The sequence below is a fragment of the Carex rostrata genome, chromosome 21 (assembly GCF_964058835.1).
Source record: "Carex rostrata chromosome 21, lpCarRost1.2, whole genome shotgun sequence".
NCBI lineage: Eukaryota > Viridiplantae > Streptophyta > Magnoliopsida > Poales > Cyperaceae > Carex > Carex rostrata.
In genome coordinates, this window is record NC_135938.1 from 4,343,970 (window position 1) to 4,365,912 (window position 21,943).

Sequence of the window (21,943 nt, forward strand, 5' to 3'; positions counted from 1 at the left end):
TCTACACCCTGCTTGCCGAAATTTTTATAAATACTCAAAAAATAATAAAATTACGAAATCTATCCACTTTTTAAATGTATTTCGATTTGTACCCCTTCCGGTTACCAAATAACCGGATTTGAATCAAATTTCCGGTCATTGGGTACCCGGATGCATGTATATTGTTGGGGTACTGAGTAACCGGAAAGAAGGGAAATGTTGGGTTACTCGGTAAGCGGAAATAGACATGTTAAACCTGGCTTGGATTTCCAAATTTGCTTCACTAACTGTATACCCGACCAGTTAATAAATCTCATTTTGGAGATAATCAAAGTTATGGTTTACAATTATAGGTAATGAGTATTTAGGTCGGGTGCTGTAAAAAACTCTGTCATCATTGTACATGATTTCTCCTCCAACAAAAATTCTCACACAGATGGCGGTCATTTTTTGTTTTGATTGGTCTGGATGACAAACTATAATTTAAAGAAATAATAACTCTATAAGTACAACATAATTTCAGAAATTAAATAATTTATAAATAATTTATAAAAAAAATACTTTGCTCTTCTTTCTCTGTTTGAATATTTTCTTAATACATTCAAAAATTAGGTAGATTTCGTAAATTAGTTTTTTTTGGGGGGTTTTATAAAAATTTCGATTTATATTCTTACTACCTTAAATTTGGTCTTTTCTTTACGGTAACTATTTGTTTTCTTTGTAGAAAAATACATTTTGCATTATATTCTCCGTTTAATAAAAAAAATGAATGAATGATAGTAACATGAATGAAAATGATAATTGAGAAATTTTTTTGAATTTTTCTTCTTCTCAAATACTCTATTTTAGATGGATTTAATTGTTTTCATTTATTTTGTGTTTTATGCTTTATAAAAACGTTAACCATAGTAGAAAAAATAATATACGGAAGATAAAATAAAATAATCTATATTTTTCTATATGTATGTTAAAAACATAATTATAATTAAATAAAATATAAAATATTATATAAATCAATATTATCATATATTATTAATAATAAACTATGTAAAATATAAAAAAAATCTTATCATAAAAATATAGAAAATAAAATAAATAAATCAAATCATAATAATAAAATTACCTTTTTTTTTCTTTTTCCTCTTCTTTTCTCTCTTCCTTTCTCTCTGTTTGAGTGTCTTTCTCTCACCGTCTAAGTGTGATACGAGATGTTGTGAATATATAGGCAGATTATAAAACCGGGTAGTGAATAACCGAACCAAAACCAGTTATTGAATAACCGGAAAATATGACCCAACTCTATTTCCGGTTACTCAATAACCCAACTCTATTTCCGCTTACCGAGTAACCCAACATTTTCGTTCTTTCCGGTTACCCAGTAACCCAACAATATGCATGCATCTGGGTACCCAATGACCGGAAATTTGATTCAAATCCGATTATTTGGTAACCTGAAGGGGTACAAATCGAAATACATTTAAAAAGTGTGTAGATTTCATAATTTTATTATTTTTTGGGTATTTATAAAATTTTCGGCCCTGCTTGCCTTGCTCCTTTTTTTTATATATACTATAATTAAAAAGAAAATTATGAAACTAACATGATTATTTTTTTTGAACCGAAATGACAATTCAGTATGTATGAAGTGGTTTTACAGATTTTCAGAAATACATATGTAACCTTCGATGTAACATTCATAAACTGATATGTCATTTCAACCCAATTTATTTTTAATCCGGACCGAAATGACAACTTGGTCCGAACTGTTTTTTTTTACTACAAGACTATGTTTTCTTATCTTCACTAGGCTAATTTGTATTAATGTTTATGCTTTAACAAGACTATGCTTGTGCCTTACTAAATTCATGTCATTAAAAATATCAGTTATCACATGCCTTGCTAATTTTTATCTTTAACGAGTAGGAATAAATTGAGTCGGAGGCAGAGATGAAATATAATTTAATATATCAACCTATTAAATAATGATTCATAATGTTAAATAATGAAATATATCAACTTCTGGAGGCAGAGACGAGGGACGAATTTTCTTTAAACTTGTTAAATTATGAAAAAAATAATATTTTTTTAATTGTTGAATTTAGTAATAAACTAAATTAATAAGAACTTAAACAAAAAAATGTAGTGGAGCCGAAATGTCATTTCAGTTCAGACAGTTTTTAGATTTGTTGTGGCCGCTGGATTGAAAACTTGTGAACCACTCGTACCGAATTGATATTTCAATCCAGAAAAAAAAAAAAGTTCGAATCAAAATAACCATTCGGTTTTTATGATTTTTGTAAAAACAAAACTAATCATGTTAGTTTGGTAATTTTTTTTAATTATGGTTTATATAAAAAAAAATCGCCTTGTTCAAAGAAAGCATAGATCGGCAACAATTGAGGTACCTATAAAGGGATTCAGATCAGTAGAGTCGTGTAGAAGGAGAAAATTTGCACTGTCCATTTTAACCTCTAATATTAAAATCTTTTAAAATCATTTTGGTCTATTTTTTCAGTCGCTATATATCATTGCTCAGATATTCAATCCTCCATCAACTCGTGTTAACCAGATTCATATCATGTCAATCGGAGAATTAACTTTTAATCTAGTAACAAATAACAATAATTTTTGTCTGAAAAATCATAAACTCGAAATCTAAATAGTAATATTTTATAGATATTAAAAAAAATTATATGCTAGACCCTTATTCTTATAAAAAATTATGAATTCGAAATTTAAATAGTAATATTTTTGCACTTGTTTTAAAAAAAAATTCACTTCTCCGATTAACGCTGAATTAATCTGCGTAAATCCGCAGATATTATGTTTTATTTTTTGCTATATTTTTTCTTCAATATTAACTACAAAGAATCGTAACTGTTGTTCGAAAAGCTAGCTCGATTACCAGCACGAATATTAATGCAATCGGTATAATTCGCGCACACAAATCTAAAGTTAAATCATGAACAGATTAAAATGTACGTCGTATCAGAATAAATATGAACTCTAGATAAAATTTTAATAAATGAGAAATAGTAAATTATGCAGGAATTTAAATTGATGAATGTGAATGGCAGTGTATGGTAACGATATTTCTTTTTTATGAAGAGGACTCTCTAGCCTTACGTGTAACGGGTTAAATACATACGCTGTGCACAGTAGTACTGCACTGAGTGACATGATTCACTTATAATTCGCGTAGAAAACGTTTTTTTGTCGTTTTCGAACCAAACTCCGAATAAAAAGGAAAAAAAACTTATAATACGTTTTATTTGCGAGAAAAACGCGAAAAACATCAATTTTTTTTTGTTACTTATTGTACCGAATCATATTCAAATCACAAATTTTTGAACTCGCCAAACTGAACCCGAATCATTCACAGCACAGGCTACAACAGTAGCACGAGCATCAAGATAGAGGCCTACTGGACATAGTCACAAATGAATTATTCGAGTTTGGTTGGGTGAGGTAAAAAATTTGTGATTCGGAAATAATTCGGGTATCAAAAATGATTTAGAATTATCCGGACTAGAGATCTCAGTTCTGCAAGAGAGCAAAAAAAAAAAAAATTCTGCAAAAAATTCGCAAATAATTCATAAAATTCAAAATTTTTTTTATAAAATTCTCGAATTATTCGGATTTAATTGGCTCAAAGTTCAGTCAACTAAATAATTTAGCGTTCGGTTCGGCATCACCAAAAAAATGAATTATTTGGATTGAATTCGCGAATCTTGTTACATGCGCTGGAGTGCTGGGAGGCTGTTGTTGGGCCGTTGGGTCCAGCCCAATAGGCAAAAGGAAGAAACAAAAAGAAAAAGAAAGAAAAAGAAAGGTGGGTGCTGGGTGTTTTCGCGTGAGACACAGAGAGAAAGAAAGAAAGGGAAAAAACACAGAGAGGAGGCGGAAAGAGGAAAAGAGAGATAGAAGAAGAAGGAGAGAGAAAGAGAAGGTGGAGAAGAAGAAGAAAACGAAGAGCAAGCTAGTCTCTTCGATTTCACTACCTTGATCAACTTTCTCCTTGTTTGTAAGAAGGGAATTTCTCGTTTTCTCAAATCTAGGGTTTGCTCGGGTTTGAATGAAATTGGAAGTTTCAAAGGGATATTTATTTCTAATATGTTATCTCTTGGTTTTTCTCTCTATTATTGTGTGTATACCTCAGTTTAGGGTTAAACTTGAGAAGAACAATTGTACCCGTTTCTTGTTGGTATAGTGAAATTTGCCGGTGTGCCCCGTGGTTTTTTACCCTCCAAGTAGAGAGGGTTTTCCACATAAATCTGGTGTCTTTTGTGATTGTGCTTGATCTCATATTATCTTGATTTGGATTGTGCATTTGACATTTGAACTTTTCGGTACCACCTGGTACGGTGCTTATATTACCCATCTCTCTCAAATTGGTTGATTATACAATAGGCATTTCTCAATTGGTATTATTTAAAATTCCCAACAAGTGGTATCAGAGCCTTAGGTTTCTTTTCTTTTTGAGAGTGCTTTTGTAGGTTGAGATGGAAGGAAGTAGCACCATGATCAGGTTGACAAATAACAACTGGCAGATCTGGAAATCCAAAATGGAGGATATCCTTTATTGCAAGGACTTGTATGAGCCGGTTGAAGGAGATAGTGCGAAGCCGAAAGATATGGCTGACGCTGATTGGACTAAATTGAACCGAAAAGTGGTCGGCACAATCAGACAGTGGCTTGATGACAGTTTGTACCACCATGTAGCGAGTGAGAAGAGTGCACATGAGTTGTGGAAGAAGCTGGATTCACTGTATGAGCAGAAAACAGCAGCTAACAAGACATTTCTAATCCAAAAGTTAGTAAATCTGAAATTTAGAGAAGGCATAAGTGTTGCTGAGCATTTAAATGAGTTCCAAAGCTTGATTAATCAATTGTTAGTGATGAAGATGACCTTAGAAGATGAGTTACACGCCTTGTTGCTTTTGGGATCATTACCCGATAGTTGGGAGACCTGTTGTTCGTACAATAATCTTTTACGTCTATTTGACTAATTTGCAAAAACATACAATTATTGAATTTTACGATTTCTTCTATTTTGAGAATATGTAGGTCCAAGAAGAGTAAGAACTGCTGTATAATATGCTTGGACTGAAGAAATCACGAAGACTTTTATCAAGAATACTAATTGTAAAATCAAAAGCTTGGTAAAGTATGTATGAGGTTGATTAAATTGAGATAAAACGTTAGGAACGTTTTCAAAACGTTGGTAACGTTTTATAATGATCAGAAGCTTCAAAAGAATCAAGTTATAACGTTATACAACCGTTGTGACGTTTTACAAACGTTATAACAGTTCACAAACGTTGTAACGTTTAACAGATACCGAACAACTGAAGAACTGCTGTTCAGTACAAACTATAAACGTTGTAACGTTTATAAATCGTTATAACGTTTTTGAAACGTTGTAACGGTTATAAAACGTTATGTAACGTTTTACTAAGCTGTCAGAGAATAAAAACCCTAAATCGCATTTGAATAAAACGTTGGTAACGTTTTATGTCAAACATCTCATTTTTGAGCTGCCACTATAAATAGACTGAAGGGATCACTTTAAAAAGATCTCAGCCGACCCTAATTAATTCAAAAGTGATTTTCTGAGAGCTTAGCCTACTCCATTGTTGTGAGAGCTTAAAACTTCAAAATCCCTCAAGCAACCTCAACCCTACTTCACTAATCTTGATATAGATTAGGTTAGAGTGATCTATTGAGTGTTTCTCTTGTGTTTCTAGACAATCGAGACCTTGTTCTCATCTCTTTGAGTTGGCCGTTTGACTTCCCGCTTGGTGTGTAAGGGCTCAACGGTTCACAAGTTGTAATCCTTTCGTATTGGGTAATAGGAAAGCGCACCTCACAAGGTTGCGAAGCCCCGGAGACGTAGGCCTTTGTTTTGCCGAACTCCGTTATCACCCCGCGTGTCAAATTTCTCTAAACTCATCTCTTTACTTTCAATTGCAATTTAATTTCAGTTTTTGAGCAATTAGAGGTGCCCCTAAGTGTAACAAGACCTTGGTTGTGACAATCAGTAATGCAGCTCCGAATGGTGTGGTTACTATGAGTATAGTTACTAGCAGCTTGTTCAATGAGGAGACAAGAAGGAAGTCAACTAATACAAATAGTGCACAGGCCCTAGTCACAGAGAACAGGGGAAGAGCTGAATACCGACAACAATCAAGAGGCCGTAGCAAGTCCAAAGGCAGATCAAAATCCAAGGGAAGACAGTGTTATCACTGTGGTAAAGAAGGTCACATGAAGAGAAATTGTAGAGCCTGGAAAAGACTACAGAATGAGGGCAAAAATCAGAAGAAAGAGGATGACAACAAAAATACCACAGCCACCGTAACTGCAGATGATGTAGTGATTCTCTCTTGTGAAAATGAACAATGTCTACATGTAGAAGGTCACCAAGGAGTTGAGTGGATAGTTGATACAGGTGCTTGCTATCATGCTACACCGAATAGAGAGTTCTTCACGACTTACAAGGCTGGAGACCTTGGTACAGTGAAGATGGGTAATACTAGCTACTCGAGCATTGTGGGTATTGGTGATATTTGTTTGCAGACAGAATTGGGATATCGGTTAACACTGAAAGATGTGCGGCATATTCCTGATTTACGTCTAAATTTGATATCAGGTGATGCATTGGATAAGGATGGATTCAAGCATTACCTAGGTGGTGGAGAATGGAAGCTTAGCAAGGGATCAATGGTTGTAGCAAGAGGGAAGTCGTGGCACTCCCTATACAGAACCCATGTGAAGGTACTCAAGAATGGATTGAATCCAGTACAAGCTGAAAACTCTCTGAATCTGTGGCATCAACGCCTTGGCCACATGAGTGAGAAAGGGCTGCAAATTCTAGTGAGGAAGTCACACATCCCCTCGACCAAAGATGAGGTTCTGGATCTATGTGATTACTGCCCTTTTGGTAAGCAACATCGAGTCTCTTTTAGTCAAACATCAGAAAGGAAATATAATGTGTTGGACTTGGTTTATTCTGATGTGTGTGGTCCTTTTGAGGTGGAGTCGTTGGGTGGCAATCGATACTTTCTAACATTTATTGATGATGCATCTAGAAAGGTGTGGATTTATTTCCTGAGAACGAAAGACCAGGTATTTAATTACTTTCAAGAGTTCCATGTCATGGTAGAGAGAGAGACAGATAAGAAGTTGAAATGTCTTCGCTCTGACAACGGAGGAGAGTATACCTCCAAAGAGTTCAAAGCATATTGTGCAAAATATGGGATTCAACATGAGAAGACAGTACCTGGAACCCCACAGCACAATGGTGTGGCTGAGAGAATGAATCGCACCATTGTAGAAAAGGTGAGATGCATGCTGAAGATGGCAAAGTTGCCGAAACAGTTTTGGGGAGAAGCAGTTCGCACAGCTTGCTATCTCATAAACAGGTCACCATCTGTTCCTTTGAAGTTTGAGATACCAGAAAGAGTATGGTCCAAGAAGAATGTTTCATACTCTCATCTAAGGGTGTTTGGATGCAAAGCATATGTGCATATTCCAAAGGAGCACAGATCCAAGTTGGATGATAAAACAACTCCATGTATTTTCCTTGGATATGGAAATGAGGAATTTGGGTACAGATTATGGGATCCAGAAAAGAAGAGAATTGTTAGGTGCAGAGATGTTGAGTTCTACGAGGGTCAGACAGGGATAAATTTGGAAATCAACAAGAAGTCAGAGAGAGTTGATGAGTCCATAGAACTCATACCAGTTCCTTCATCTGTACAGTCAACAGTAGCAAATGAAGATGAACAAAATGAAGAAGCCACTGAGGAAACCTCTGACATGAATGGTAGTAATGATGATGAGATCGTTTATGATGCTCCTGAGCAGGGGGAGAAACATCATCGAGATGAGCCAGAAGAGCTCCAGGTAAGAAGGTTCGAAAGAGAGCACCAACCTTCTAAAAGATACCCTTCTTCAGAGTATATCTTATTGACCGAAGAAGGAGAGCCAGAAAGTTTTCAGGAGGCACAAATTCATAAAGACAAAGCTAAGTGGCAAGATGCAATGAAGGACGAGATGAAGTCATTGCAAGAAAATGGCACATATGAGCTGGTGGAGCTTCCTAAGGGCCGAAAGGCATTGAGAAACAAATGGGTGTTCAAGCTAAAGAGAGATGGAAATGGATAACTTATGAAGTACAAAGTCCGACTGGTAGTGAAGGGTTTTGGACAGAAACAAGGCATTGACTTTGAGGAGATTTTCTCACCAGTGGTGAAGATGACCTCCATTCGTGCTGTGTTAGGTCTAGTAGCTGGCTTAGATCTTGACCTTGAACAACTTGATGTAAAAACTGCATTCCTTCATGGTAACTTGGAAGAAGAGATCTATATGGTGCAACCAGAGGGATTTGAAGTAAAAGAGAAAGAGAACATGGTTTGCAAATTAAAGAAGAGTCTATATGGTTTGAAACAAGCTCCGAGACAGTGGTACAAGAAGTTTGACTCTTTTATGATGAGTCATGGGTACCAGAGAACCAAGGCAGATCCATGTGTTTACTTCAAAAGATTTTCTAATGAAAAATTTCTAATCCTTTTGCTTTATGTTGATGATATGTTGATTGCAGGACATGATGCTCAGATGATTGACGTGTTGAAGAAAGAGATGTCCAAGTCATTTGACATGAAGGACATGGGCCAAGCACGTCAGATATTGGGCATGCAGATTACTCGTGACAGAAAGGCCAAGAGACTTTGGTTGTCACAGGAGAAGTACATTGAAAGGGTGCTTGAGAGATTCAACATGCAAGGAGCAAAGGAAGTAAGCTGTCCACTTTCTAGCCATTTTAAATTGAGCAAGAAGCTGTGTCCATCAACAGAGAAAGAAAAGGATGAAATGTCAAGTGTACCATACTCCTCAGCTGTAGGGAGTCTGATGTATGCGATGGTTTGCACCAGGCCAGATATAGCTCATGCAGTCGGTGTGGTAAGCATATTCCTCTCTAATCCAGGAAAACAACATTGGGAAGCAGTGAAGTGGATTCTTAGATATCTAATAGGCACTTCCAATTTGTGTTTGAGTTTTGGAAATGGTGAACCTGTGTTAGAAGGTTACACAGATGCTGATATGGCTGGAGATCTGGATCATAGAAAATCCACTTCGGGTTATGTGTTTACTTTTGCAGGCTGTGTCATGGCAGTCTAAATTGCAGAAATGTGTGGCTTTGTCAACCACAGAAGCAGAATACATTGCAGCAACTGAGGCTGGTAAGGAGCTACTGTGGTTGGTTAGATTTCTCCTAAAGCTTGGTATGCAACAGGAAGATGCAATTATTTTCTGTGATAGTCAGAGTGCCATAGATTTGAGCAAGAATGCTACATATCATTCCAGAACTAAGCATATTGATGTGAGATTTCATTAGTTGAGAGATGTTATAGAAAACCAGCAGATGAAGCTGAAGAAAATCCACACTGATAAGAACCCGTCAGACATGTTGACGAAGATAGTTTCGAAAGACAAGCTTGAGCTTTGTTGCCGGCTTGTCGGCATGAATACCAAGTGATTACTTGAAGATCGGCGTGCCTCTCTCCGTGGGCTGGAGGGGGAGATTGTTGGGCCGTTGGGTCCAGCCCAATAGGCAAAAGGAAGAAACAAAAAGAAAAAGAAAGAAAAAGAAAGGTGGGTGCTGGGTGTTTTCGCGTGAGACACAGAGAGAAAGAAAGAAAGGGAAAAAACACAGAGAGGAGGCGGAAAGAGGAAAGAGAGAGAGAAGAAGAAGGAGAGAGAAAGAGAAGGTGGAGAAGAAGAAGAAAACGAAGAGCAAGCTAGTCTCTTCGATTTCACTACCTTGATCAAATTTCTCCTTGTTTGTAAGAAGGGAATTTCTCGTTTTCTCAAATCTAGGGTTTGCTCGGGTTTGAATGAAATTGGAAGTTTCAAAGGGATATTTATTTCTAATATGTTATCTCTTGGTTTTTCTCTCTATTATTGTGTGTATACCTCAGTTTAGGGTTAAACTTGAGAAGAACAATTGTACCCGTTTCTTGTTGGTATAGTGAAATTTGCCGGTGTGCCCCGTGGTTTTTTACCCTCCAAGTAGAGAGGGTTTTCCACATAAATCTGGTGTCTTTTGTGATTGTGCTTGATCTCATATTATCTTGATTTGGATTGTGCATTTGACATTTGAACTTTTCGGTACCAACTGGTACGGTGCTTATATTACCCATCTCTCTCAAATTGGTTGATTATACAATAGGCATTTCTCAATTGGTATTATTTAAAATTCCCAACAGCTGTGACTATGTGACTTCACGCGTGGCGCATGGAAGCCAGTGTAGATAATCATGCGCGTGGAAGGCGGTGTAGATATCCATTCGCCGAGAGTAGCGGGCCTTCCGATTAGTACGTCTTCTCTGGGTGGGCCCCACGTGACACGTACACGCAAAACCAGCTGACTACGCGTGCGTCTCTGATGAGTATTCAACAATCAAGTAATCACTAATCAACATCTTTTTGCAGTGCTTAGTCTGCTCGCAACACATAAGATACACAGCTGGAAGCACAGAATTATTTAGTTGGTCCTTTTTGCGTGTGAACCCTGAAAAGTTTTGTAATAATAAATATTTGCTTGCAACAGATGAACTTTTAATCTTATCTCTAATACACGTTCTATTAAATTTTTTGAATCTGGGTATTTTTTTTTCCCTTCTAAAATATCACTCTAATCTGTATGCACAGAGGATTCTAATATTGAATATGAATGCCATTACCTTCTTCTTCTTTTTTTTCCTGCTCAAGTCCTTAAAAAAATAATAACAAAGGAGAAATTACTTTTGACTTATTTTTTTAATTTCTTAGAATTTGTAAATTCTTACGAAGTGGTACTATAAAGTAAAGTAATTCCTTCTATGGACATCGCTGTTATAATTTATTGCATCACTGTTATAAAGATGTGTACTAATGATTTGAACTTCAAAACCAAGAAAATTAAAAAAAGATAACAATATTATAATTTGTTAGCCACTTAATTCCACTTAAACATTAAATTTTGAATCAATGACCATTCAACTAGTAAATGCCATTAAACGTTTTAAAAGGACTTTTACATACAAAATGTCGCTTGCATGCATGGGCGTCTATAGATAGCAGCGTTAACTATTGCAACTGTATTTGGATCTGTACGCAGCATGTGTTGACTACTGCAGTCATGGGTGTTCAAACCATTGTTGTAAATAACGGTATACGGTTCTCGGACCACAGGATACCGTTAAATGATTAATCGGAAATAATCGGGAATAATCGATCATAATTAGAAATAATTGGCCGATTAGTCGGAAAAATTCATGACGGTTTGGTCATCGCCAACGACTAATCAGCCTAAACGGACGTTTTTTACAACACCGGTTCAAATGGTTCGGTTTTCAACCGAATCAAAAAATTTCAGTTTAAATGGTTCAGTTTTTCGGTGTAAATGGATCGGTTCGGTTTAGACTTTTCGAAAGCGATTAAACTGAACCGACTGAATTATATTGGTTCAAGTATGATTTATATTTTGTTTGGTTCAATTATTGTTTCATTTCTTTCATTTTAGTTTAAATATTTTAGAACATCTACATATTTTGTATGAATTGAATAATTTGTGTTCAAAACATATGTAATTTTTTTTATTAATTGGCACCAATAAATTTACTTCGGTTTAAACCGAACAAACCGAAATTTACTTCGTTTTATTCGGTTCGGTTCTTAATTGATTTATAAGTTTAATCGGTTTAGTTCTATTTTTTTAAAATAAAAAAAAAAGTTTAACTTGATTATTTTAGTTCGGTTTCAACTGAACCAACCGTTTGAACACCCCTCCGTGCAATCGAATGTAATGCCTGTTTGATGGAAGCCTCTTTTGAAATTTTGAAATGGACGGAAAAAAGGAAGGATCAAACCGAATAAACCAAAACCGGTCCATTTTTAAAAAAAAAAGAGGTAAGAGCCCGTTTCATTAATATGAAATTTCAAAGTCTTTACACACAAAAAGCAATGCATAAACTGAAAAGAGAAATAAAAAAGAAAAAGGAAAAGCATAGAACTAAAGACAGCACATTAAACGTTTGGCTGTTCTAACTTCCAACAAAGTAGGGGTGGCAACGAACCGAACCGAACCGAACCGAACTTACCCTAGGTTTGAGTTTGGTTTGAATTAATTTCGAACCGAATCTGATTTGATTCGTTTCGAACCGAACCTATTTCGAACTACACATTTTTCGAATCGAACCTGAATCGAATCACGAACTAAATTATTTTTTAGCAGTCCTAGTTATACCGGTAATTTATACATTAATTTTTTCTCACGGGACAATTCACATGGCTTCCTTTTACCGGTATGAACTATGAAATGAGTGTTTTTAAGTTGAAAAATTGTTCATGAAAAAATACATCAGAGACGGCTTTCCTGGTATGAACTATGAGAGACGACCGAAGAGAGAGGAGAGACAGTCATCTAGGTCGGAGAGAGGAGTGACAGCCGGAGAGACAGCCAGTCGCCGAGAGCGTCGACTATATTTTAGAGCTAGAGGGAGAGTGAGTTAGGGAGAGGTGGAGAGAGAACTAGGTTTGAGATTTGAGAGCGAGGGAGTGTCGGCTAAGTTAAATTATGACTCTCTATCTTGGATTTTAGTTTCATCAGGTAAATGGACGACCGATGTTATTATGAGATTCGAACCATAAAAATGATCGAACCCATTTCGATCGAACCAGGCTAGGTTTGGGTTTGGTTTGAATTAATTTCGAACCGAACCTGGTTGGTTCGTTTCAATTCGAACCCATTTCGAATCGAATTAAACTCGAATCAAACCCGAATCGAATCACGAACCTCGAATTTTTTTGCCAGCCCTACAACAAAGTATTAAATAGCGTTTATAGCGGCGTAGTGAGGAGATCAAAAAAAAAGTTTTAGAGAATAATGCAACTATAGCAGAAGCTATCATAAATAGCGTTTTTTTATTTCAAAATTTATATTTTATATTTCTACTAATAATGAACATGTCTCATTGAGAAAAAAAAAACACCAGATTGATTAAGAAGTTCAATTTCTCACGGACAAGGTCCCTAAGCATTGTTTTAATTTTTCATTTTTGGAAAACTCAACAATAATGCATAATACAAAATTTAATTGATATAGCTGTATAGTCCGCATATGTTCCATTATATTGACATTAAGGCCCATTAAAATTGTAAAATCATAAGTCCATGTAGCATAGCGGACCGCTATTGCCGCTACGCGTTACGTGCTATAGTGGCCGTAGCTCGATTAGGACAGTTCTACTCCGTAGCTTAGCTTTCTAGGTCCAAAACCGCTATAACTAGCTATTTAGAACACTGACCAATATCAGACAGAACCAGATAAGCCTAACTAAGCCATAGCAGGCGGAAACCGGTACATTTAAGTCTAACATTTGATGGACAAATAGAAACAGATATACCATCAATATTTATTTGATACGATTGTTTTGAAATAAAAGTGGTTTAAATTTATCTCAAACAGTCAAAAAGAGTTCGTACAGATATTAGCTCGAGAAATATTACGTGCACAAAGGAGCAACTGAAATAATTCAATACTAAAGCATTATTTACTGTGTTGAATGTTATAAGTCTGAAATTTAATATCCGTACTTAAGAGGTGGAGAGAAGTTCAAAGAGATGGTCAATTGATTTATATTTATTTAAAAAAATTATATATATAATTTTCTATATAATTTAGAATAAAATGTTATAAATACTGTATTATTAATTTTAAAATATAAATTTTATAGGTATTGATTATGTTCCTGTCTGTATCTGAGATAAGATGATAGAATTTGTCCATCATGTGAGGAAAAAAAATATATATAAATACTTCTTAAAACTTTTTTGTATTAGAGTATTAGACCAGAAAAAATTGAAAGCTCTCAGTTATCACAACCAGTCAATGACAACCTTATCATCCAACAAGAAACAGACAAAAATGCCGACTAGTAGTCATGATCGTTTAAATTGAAAATTTTGACATCCCTTTTATCTAAAAAAAGAAAAGAAAATGAAAATAAGAATCAAAACCATTTGAAATTAATGGAACGATATAATTTAACGCATTCAAAGAGGAATTTTTTTTTTATAAACCATAATTAGAATTTTTTTTTTATCAGATTAACATGATTACTTTTTTTTTTTTTTTATAAAAAATCATAAGAATCGAAATGTCATATCGGTTCCGAAATTTTTTGTTTTTTGTTTTTTTTTGAGACCGAAATACAATTCAGTCTCAGATATTTTTACAAATTTTCAACTAAAAAATGTACACCTGAACCTGAAGAGATGTCAAAATTCAGTCACATGAATATCAAATTATCAATTAACTGTTTTGCATAGGAAATATTACCATATTACGAGGTACATACCTCCAATTTTAAAATATCTGGCTGAGAGATCTGTCAGTATCATATTAGGAGTTACAGAATCTTCTACTTAATTGGCCTATACCTACTGTCATTTGTTTATTCACGGCCAACTTTTAAAATTCTTTCCCAAATTTGTTATTTTATGATGTCGGTACAAAGAAGCCGACTGGTTACTGGTTGTTGCTGTCGAATTGAAATCTGCTGAAATCCACAAAGGATTTCAGGGAATTTCAGAGTCCCTAAAATACCTATGGATTTCAGCAGATTTGCACTCGTTGCTGTCGTGACTTAAACTGAAGAATTTTTTCTATAAACCATAGTTTTATTTTTATTTTTATGAAATCAACATGATTCCTTTTTATTTTTAAAAAAATTATAACAATCTAAATGTCATTTCGGTATCTTTTTTTTTAGACGGAAATGACATTTCGGTTCCAGCCGTTTTCACAGATTTTGAGAAAAAAATACGTTAAAAAATTTGTAAAAATACCTGGGACCGAATTGTCATTTCGGTCTCAAAGAAAAAAAAAATTCGAAACCGAAATAGCATTTCAGTTCTTGTGATTTTTGTAAAAATAAAATTATCATGTTAGTTTTGTAAAAATCATTTTTCTAATTATGGTTTTTAAAAAAAAAAAAATGGAAACTCAAACATGTACATGAATCAAGTTATCCAACTTTTTTTAATAAAACACTGACCGTTATACTGTGTTGTTTTTGAAATATCTAAAATCAATCAACCAATTAAGCGTCATTTGAAAATGAATTAGATTAATTATTATTTGCTGTTCTTGTGAATAGTGGTTAGTATAAAAACTTGGATCTTCATATTTAGTTCTACATTAAATGGTTAGTATAAAACTATCTACTTTGTTGAGCGGTTATTTGTTTTCAAACAAATTATTTAAATTATTTGATAATACACTGGCCGTTAAAATATGTGTTGTTTTTGAAATTTCTAAAATCAATCAACCAATCAAGTGGCAGAAAATAAGTTAGATAAGTTTCCTTTTGCTATCATGACTAATAAAAACTTGAACCTCCATATTTGTTCTACATCAATTGGTTGGTATGAAAATATCTACTTTATTCAACTATTATTCATTTTCAAACAAGTTATCCAATTTTTTTGATGAAATACTGACCGTTAAAATACGTGCTACCTTCAAAATATCCAAAATCAATCAACCAATTAAGCGCCACAAATGAGTTGGATTAATTACTGTTTGCCTCTATCATGACTAAAAGCTTTACTTCCATATTTTGTTCTACATCGAATGGTTAGTATGAAATTATCTACTTTGTTGATCAGGTTCTCAAATAAGTTATCCAATTTTTTTGATGAAACACTGACCGTTAAAATACGTGCTACCTTCAAAATATCTAAAATCAATAAACCAATTAAGTGCCACATAATGAGTTATATTAATTAATACCTGAACTAAACATAAAAAAAGATAGTGTTCAAATGCGTTTATTTTTTTTTTCTCTCCATCGTATCTCTAATTTTTATTTTTTAATTATAAAAATTCTGAATTTACATCTCAAAATAAAATAGTTAAATATGATACTAGTATTGTGTCCGTGTGTTGCAACGGGGATATATTATCATAGAAAAAAAATCTCATACAAAATGATATATTTTCATAAGAAATACACTAATAAAGTAATAATTATTCAACAATAAAAGAATAGACCAACGTATTCTCATACAAATAAAAGATGTAAGAGATACATGTAGATATTTGAAGAGAAGAAACAAGGAAAAAAAGAAAAAAAAATTGCTAAAAGCCATATAACTTGTTATCAAATATCCTAATCTGTATAGAAACAAAATTGATAATATTTCTAGATTTCTTACGACAATAGCTATAGAAACATGAAGAGAAATAAGGAATGAATGGAAGAAATAAAGAAACATAATTATATCGCTAAATTGGAGAAGAAAAAATAAGGAATGAATGAAATAAAGAAACATATTATACTGCTAAATTTTAGAGTTTATTTAATTTTAATCGTAATGCATCGTGTGACGGTACGTGTGACGAGTATGTTTTTAGTTAAATTTAGATTTCTACACATTATTCAGATGCATTTAATAAAAAATAAAGATAGATTATGTAATTCGAGGGCTGAGATTAAATCAGAAAATTCAACTTTCAATCGTAGCTGTTGGCGGTTCGGACACCAAACGTGCTTAATAATGGAATGGAGAAATGGAGATATATTACTTTCTTATATGCACGTAAAAATTATCATTTTTTAATTTTACTTTTATATGAATTAATAAGTTGAAAAATTTAATGTTGAGAATTATTTACATTAGTATATCTTTATAAGCGGTTGATAATAATAAAAATAAAACTGAAATGTTATAATTTTTATAAGTGCAATGATAAAAATAATATAGATTATGCTTAACTAAATAACTAGTTTACTTTGATATTTAAATTTTAAGTTATTAAGATTTAAGAAATAAATATGATGATGGAGACATCAAAATTGGAATTTGAAAGCTGCTCTTCCTTCTATAAAAGGAGCAAAAAAATAATGTACCACGAGTTCTATGCCCATACAAAATACCATTTCATTTCTCTTGCCAGAGAAGATCTCAGATTCTCAATACGTCATCTTCCCCACCACACCTCACCGCCCCCATACTCTCTCCCAACTCCCAAGCCAAGCCAAGCCAGTCTCTTCCCTTCCCACCTCTTCTAACAAACAAGTCAAGTAACAATAGATTTCGGCGAAAGTTATCACTCACCCCTCTCCTCTCTTCCTACACACAAAAAAGGAGAGAAAATTCATTTCAGTTGAGAAAAGATGATGCGAGGTAGCAACACCCTGATCGGGGCGGTGAACTTCATCACCTTCCTGGTCTCAATCCCGATCCTAGGTGGTGGAATCTGGTTGGCCTCCCGTGCCAACTCGACAGACTGTATCCGATTCCTACAGTGGCCGATCATCATCATCGCTTTGACCATCATGCTAATCTCTCTCGCTGGGTTTGCGGGTGCATGCTACCGCCAAACTTGGCTGCTCCGCGTCTACCTCTTCGCCATGTTCTTCGTCATCGTCGCGCTCCTCTTCTTCATCGTCTTTGCCTACGCCGTCACCGATCGAGGCCAAGGGGAGGTAGTCATGAACCGTGCATTTCTCGAGTACCAGCTCCAGGATTACTCCGGCTTGCTCAAAGACCGCGTTTCTAACCCAGGTTACTGGGCCAAGATCAGCGCGTGCTTGAGGGAGGGTAAGGTCTGTAAGGGCATGAAACGCTCTGTCCGGGATCAGCAAACCGGGTTGTCCATGGCGGAGCCGGCCGAAGCTTTCTACCGGAGAAATCTCTCTCCTATTGAGGTTAGTATTGTTTCTTCTTCTTCTATTAATTCGTACCTTAATTAGGTCGCGTGGTGTTGTTTTTCCTGTTGATTTGGTGAGCTTTTCAATGATTGTTCAGGCTGGGTTGTATTATTTTCTTTTTCTTTTTCTTTTTAAATTTTTTGGGAAAATAATTGAACGAAAGTTTTTTTAATTTTTTTTTTAAAGTTCAGTAATCATACAAGTTATCGTCTCCTTATTATTGCTTATTATTGCTTTTGTTTCATTTAATTTTGTACTGGAGTTTAACTGAGAATTGGTTACTTTTTAATTACTTATTATTGCTTTTGTTTCATTTAATTTTGTAAATTTCCTCTTTTGTGTAACACCAAATATTGCAAAAATAGTGGCTTTGAAGTGCCCGTTGCGTTTAATTTATAGCCCTGTAAGTTTCACAACCTAAACTTTGGAGCAATTGGTTGGTGAAAGATTATATACAAGTCCTTAGCTAATTATTCTTCTGGAGTTAGAACGAGCTGTGCTGACTTGAGGCAGTGTGTCTCTTTACATCCATTATTGTGCCATTTGTCTGAATCAACATCACCCATCCATCAATTATTTCCTAATAAAAATTGTTATGAAAGGGGTACAGAAAGACAGCAAAGGTGGACATAGTGCCAAAACCTTAACATTGAGCATTGTGTCTAATCTTCAACTTCCTTAATAAAAAAAATTAAACCTTGTGATAATCGTGAGAATAAGTCAAAAAGGGTAAAATTAAAAGAACATAACTGCAACACATGGCCAAGATAACAGCCATGTCATTTTCTCCCTTTTTGTAACCGACCCAAAGGGAGAAAGGACCACTTTTGCTATAACTCTGTATGATTGGAGTATTCAAGTTGTAGATATCCAAGTATCCAACATGTGGTGTCATCTAGTATTTGGCCAATGCTACAATGCCATGTGGCAGGACAGTTACAATTTGAATGGAATTTCATTCTTGTGTACTTTGAATTTAATTGCACACTGAGAGTAAACAGATGGAAGAAACTAGAAAGTGAAAGGGACCTTTGTCTGTGAATCGACAAAATTGGAATTTTGGTAATTTCTAGCAGGGCCATATTATAATGGGTTAAGTTTGGTAAAAATTGATGTCTGAAAGTTACAAATAGGAAATTTGTTGCTGTGGTTGCTATACATAGGCAATAGTTAAGATTTACTGCTTACATGTTCAAGACAGAGTTGGTACCTTTACCAGTACACATCTACTTGGCTTTGCTTTTAGCTCAATAAGAAAACAAACAGTGACGTTTGCTTTCATTATTTGTTGGTGCTTTCTGTTGAGTTGTTATGCCTGATACTGTTCTATGGTGAGGTATGCACAGTTATGGTAATTAAGCATGCAATTATTGCCATAGTTTTGTCTTTATGTGTAGCAATTTGGTAAAACTTTGTTGTCAAACAGTAATAATTGTGAGTCTTACATAGAACTGTCTTCAAATTGTGGCTAGTTTATATTAAACAATTAGAAGGACAATTTTTATGCAAATTTTGTGGACACGAGTTCATTCTGTCAAGTTATCCTTTAGTGGATTCTCCTTGTAGTTGTTAGCCTGTTAATATCTCCCAATTACATGACACTAGTAATATTTATAGCCTACCTGCTTTTGCGCTGCATCTTTTAATTTGGATTTGTTTGGTAGGACTTAAAACCACTTGATTCTAGTGTATCCTTTTATTTTTCTTTTAACCTTGACCACTTGATTATATTCTATACAATTCTCTTCTTTCAAACTTAACCATTATATTCTTAACAAAATTGTGGAGCAGAATTGGAAACTGGTGTTAATTTTTGGTGGGATTTCATCCTTGTGTACTTCGAATATAAATGCCCACTTAGAGTAAACAGATGGAAGAAAAGGGAAAGAAACCTTTGTCTGTGAATTGAAAGAATTGAAATTTTGGTTACAAAATTAGGAGGAAATTTTTATGTAAATTTTGTGAACCCTGAAGTTCTTTCTGTCATGTTAGCTTTTTAGTGGATTCTTCTCATATTTGTTAGCCTGTTAATATCTCCCAGTTACATGACACTAGCAATTTTTATAGCCTACCTGCTTTTGCTCTGCATCTTCTAATTTGGATTTGTTTGGTAGGACTTAAACCACTTGATTCTAATGTATCCTTTTCTTTTCTTTTAATCTTAACCACTTGATTTTATTCCAGATAATTCTCTTCTTTCAAACTTAACCACTAGATTCTTAACAAAATGCATCACCTTAACTAATTAATGTTCGTCATATCTGTACCAATCCTCTCCGTGGTTGTATCAACTTGATTACTGGTCAATTTTACTAAACAAGGGCCCTTCTGTAACCCAATAATTTCCACTATCAAACAAACTAAAACTAACATAATTATCTTTACTTCCCCAATACAGTCTGGATGTTGCAAGCCGCCAACCTCATGTGGCTTCACGTACATGAACGAGACCGTGTGGACAGCCACGGCTGGTGCGGTGGTGCTCGATGCTGACTGCAACAAGTGGAACAACAACCAGCAACAGCTCTGCTACAGTTGTGACTCGTGCAAAGCGGGTGTGCTCGCCAGCATCAAGCACAGCTGGCGCAAGGTCTCTATTATCAACATTGTCGTGCTCATTATTCTTGTCATTGTCTACGTGGCGAGTTGTGCTGCGTACAGGAATGCAAAGAGGATTGACAATGATGAGCCTTTCGGCATGGCCCGCATGACCAAGTCCCAGCCAAGTCGCTTCCAGTTTTAGGTGTGTTTGTTGAGGGGAAGGGTAGATAGCTGATGTGGTTTAATTATCATTGGTTTTCTGATCTTTCTTTACTTTGTGAGATAAGAGAAAAGTCGAAGGTAGTTCTCACGAGTTGTTACCTGTTAAGTATACTATTGTGCTCCTTTTTTGGTGGCTTGTACAAAAGGAATTAAAAAGCAAGGGTTGGGGGTTGAATTTTGTAGTTTTGGTACTTTTAGTTATTGATCAAGCTTAGGTGTGTGATGAAAAAAAGGTGACTATAGGAATGTCTGTATGATCTTGAATTCTCTTCTGTTGTCTTGTTTGCAAGTTTTATTTTGTTTTTGTACTATTGTAATGTTAAATTATACCCTCTCAGAGGTATGGTAAAATAGTGTTTGCGAATTACCATCTGAGAAAAGATTTGAGAGCAGGTTTAAGATCTCATGTTGTTGATTAAGTTTGGTAGTTTAAATCAGAGTTCTAAATAGCTAGCTATAGCTATGCAATAGCTGTGTTATAGTTTTTTCGGATCTCAAAAGCTACAATGCTATTAACCGCTTTTCTTTTATAATAATTCTAAATAGTTAGCTATAATTACATTATAGTTTTTTCGGATCTTAAAACTATAGCACTATAATCGCTATTTAGAACCTTGATTTAAACTCATCCATGGCTAAAAGTTTTGAAGCAGGAGGAACCTTGTCCATTAATATATTTCTTTGGGTAAATTTCGCTGGAGGTCACTAAACTTTGTTATTTGTCACGAATTGGTCACTCAACTTTGATTTGTCCCTTTTGAGTCACTCAACTTTGTTATTTGTTCCAATCAAGTCACTCAACGTTTTCCATCCAAATTTTTAACGGAATATGCTAATTCCGTTAGTTTTTTGGATGGAATATGCTAATTCCGTTAAAATTTTGGAAGGAATGGGTATATTCCGTTAATTTTTTGGACGGAATAGGAATATTCCGTTAAAAATTTGGATGGAAAACGTTGAGTGACTTGATTGGGACAAATAACAAAGTTGAGTGACTCAAAAGGGACAAATCAAAGTTAAGTGACCAATTCGTGACAAATAACAAAGTTTAGTGACCTCCAGCGAAATTTACCCTATTTCTTTTGTAAAAAAACAAACAAGAAGGATTGAGGGCCGAGACTCCAGAAGAGAAACAGGAGGTTAGGTGAATCTAATCTATGGTTCAGGTCTATTGCAACTCTTAACAATGTAACGAATTTTAATATTTGGACCCATTTTGTCCAATTTCTGTATCAAAATGGCTGGCGCTTCATCATGTACATTTTTCAGGCCCCAAACTGACACATCAAATTTAGGCATAGGCCTTAACATCATAGGCCTCGTTGCACCTTATACGTCTCTTGTTGGGCTGTTGGCGATTATTGCAACCTTGCTGCTGCTGTTATCCACAACCCCTAAAGAGTAGAACTCGGGGTGTTTTTCGATTTATCAGGTCTCTT

The 21,943-nt window shown here is 34.8% G+C and overlaps 1 protein-coding gene and 1 long non-coding RNA gene across 2 annotated transcripts; one reads left to right on the top strand and one right to left on the bottom strand.

Moving 5' to 3' along the window:
* The first annotated feature begins 17,022 nt into the window (after positions 1 to 17,022).
* LOC144573069 (tetraspanin-3-like) lies at positions 17,023 to 20,884 on the top strand. The gene is made up of 2 exons (XM_078322758.1): positions 17,023 to 17,738; positions 20,140 to 20,884. The coding sequence occupies exons 1-2, from the start codon at positions 17,205 to 17,207 to the stop codon at positions 20,482 to 20,484; spliced, it is 879 nt and encodes a 292-aa protein (XP_078178884.1). The 5' UTR covers positions 17,023 to 17,204; the 3' UTR covers positions 20,485 to 20,884.
* LOC144573070 (uncharacterized) lies at positions 17,746 to 18,397 on the bottom strand. Its single transcript, XR_013517877.1, has 2 exons — positions 17,999 to 18,397; positions 17,746 to 17,964 (listed from the first exon to the last, which is right to left on the bottom strand). It is a non-coding gene; the product is annotated as an uncharacterized LOC144573070 (long non-coding RNA).
* Positions 20,885 to 21,943: the final 1,059 nt, after the last annotated feature.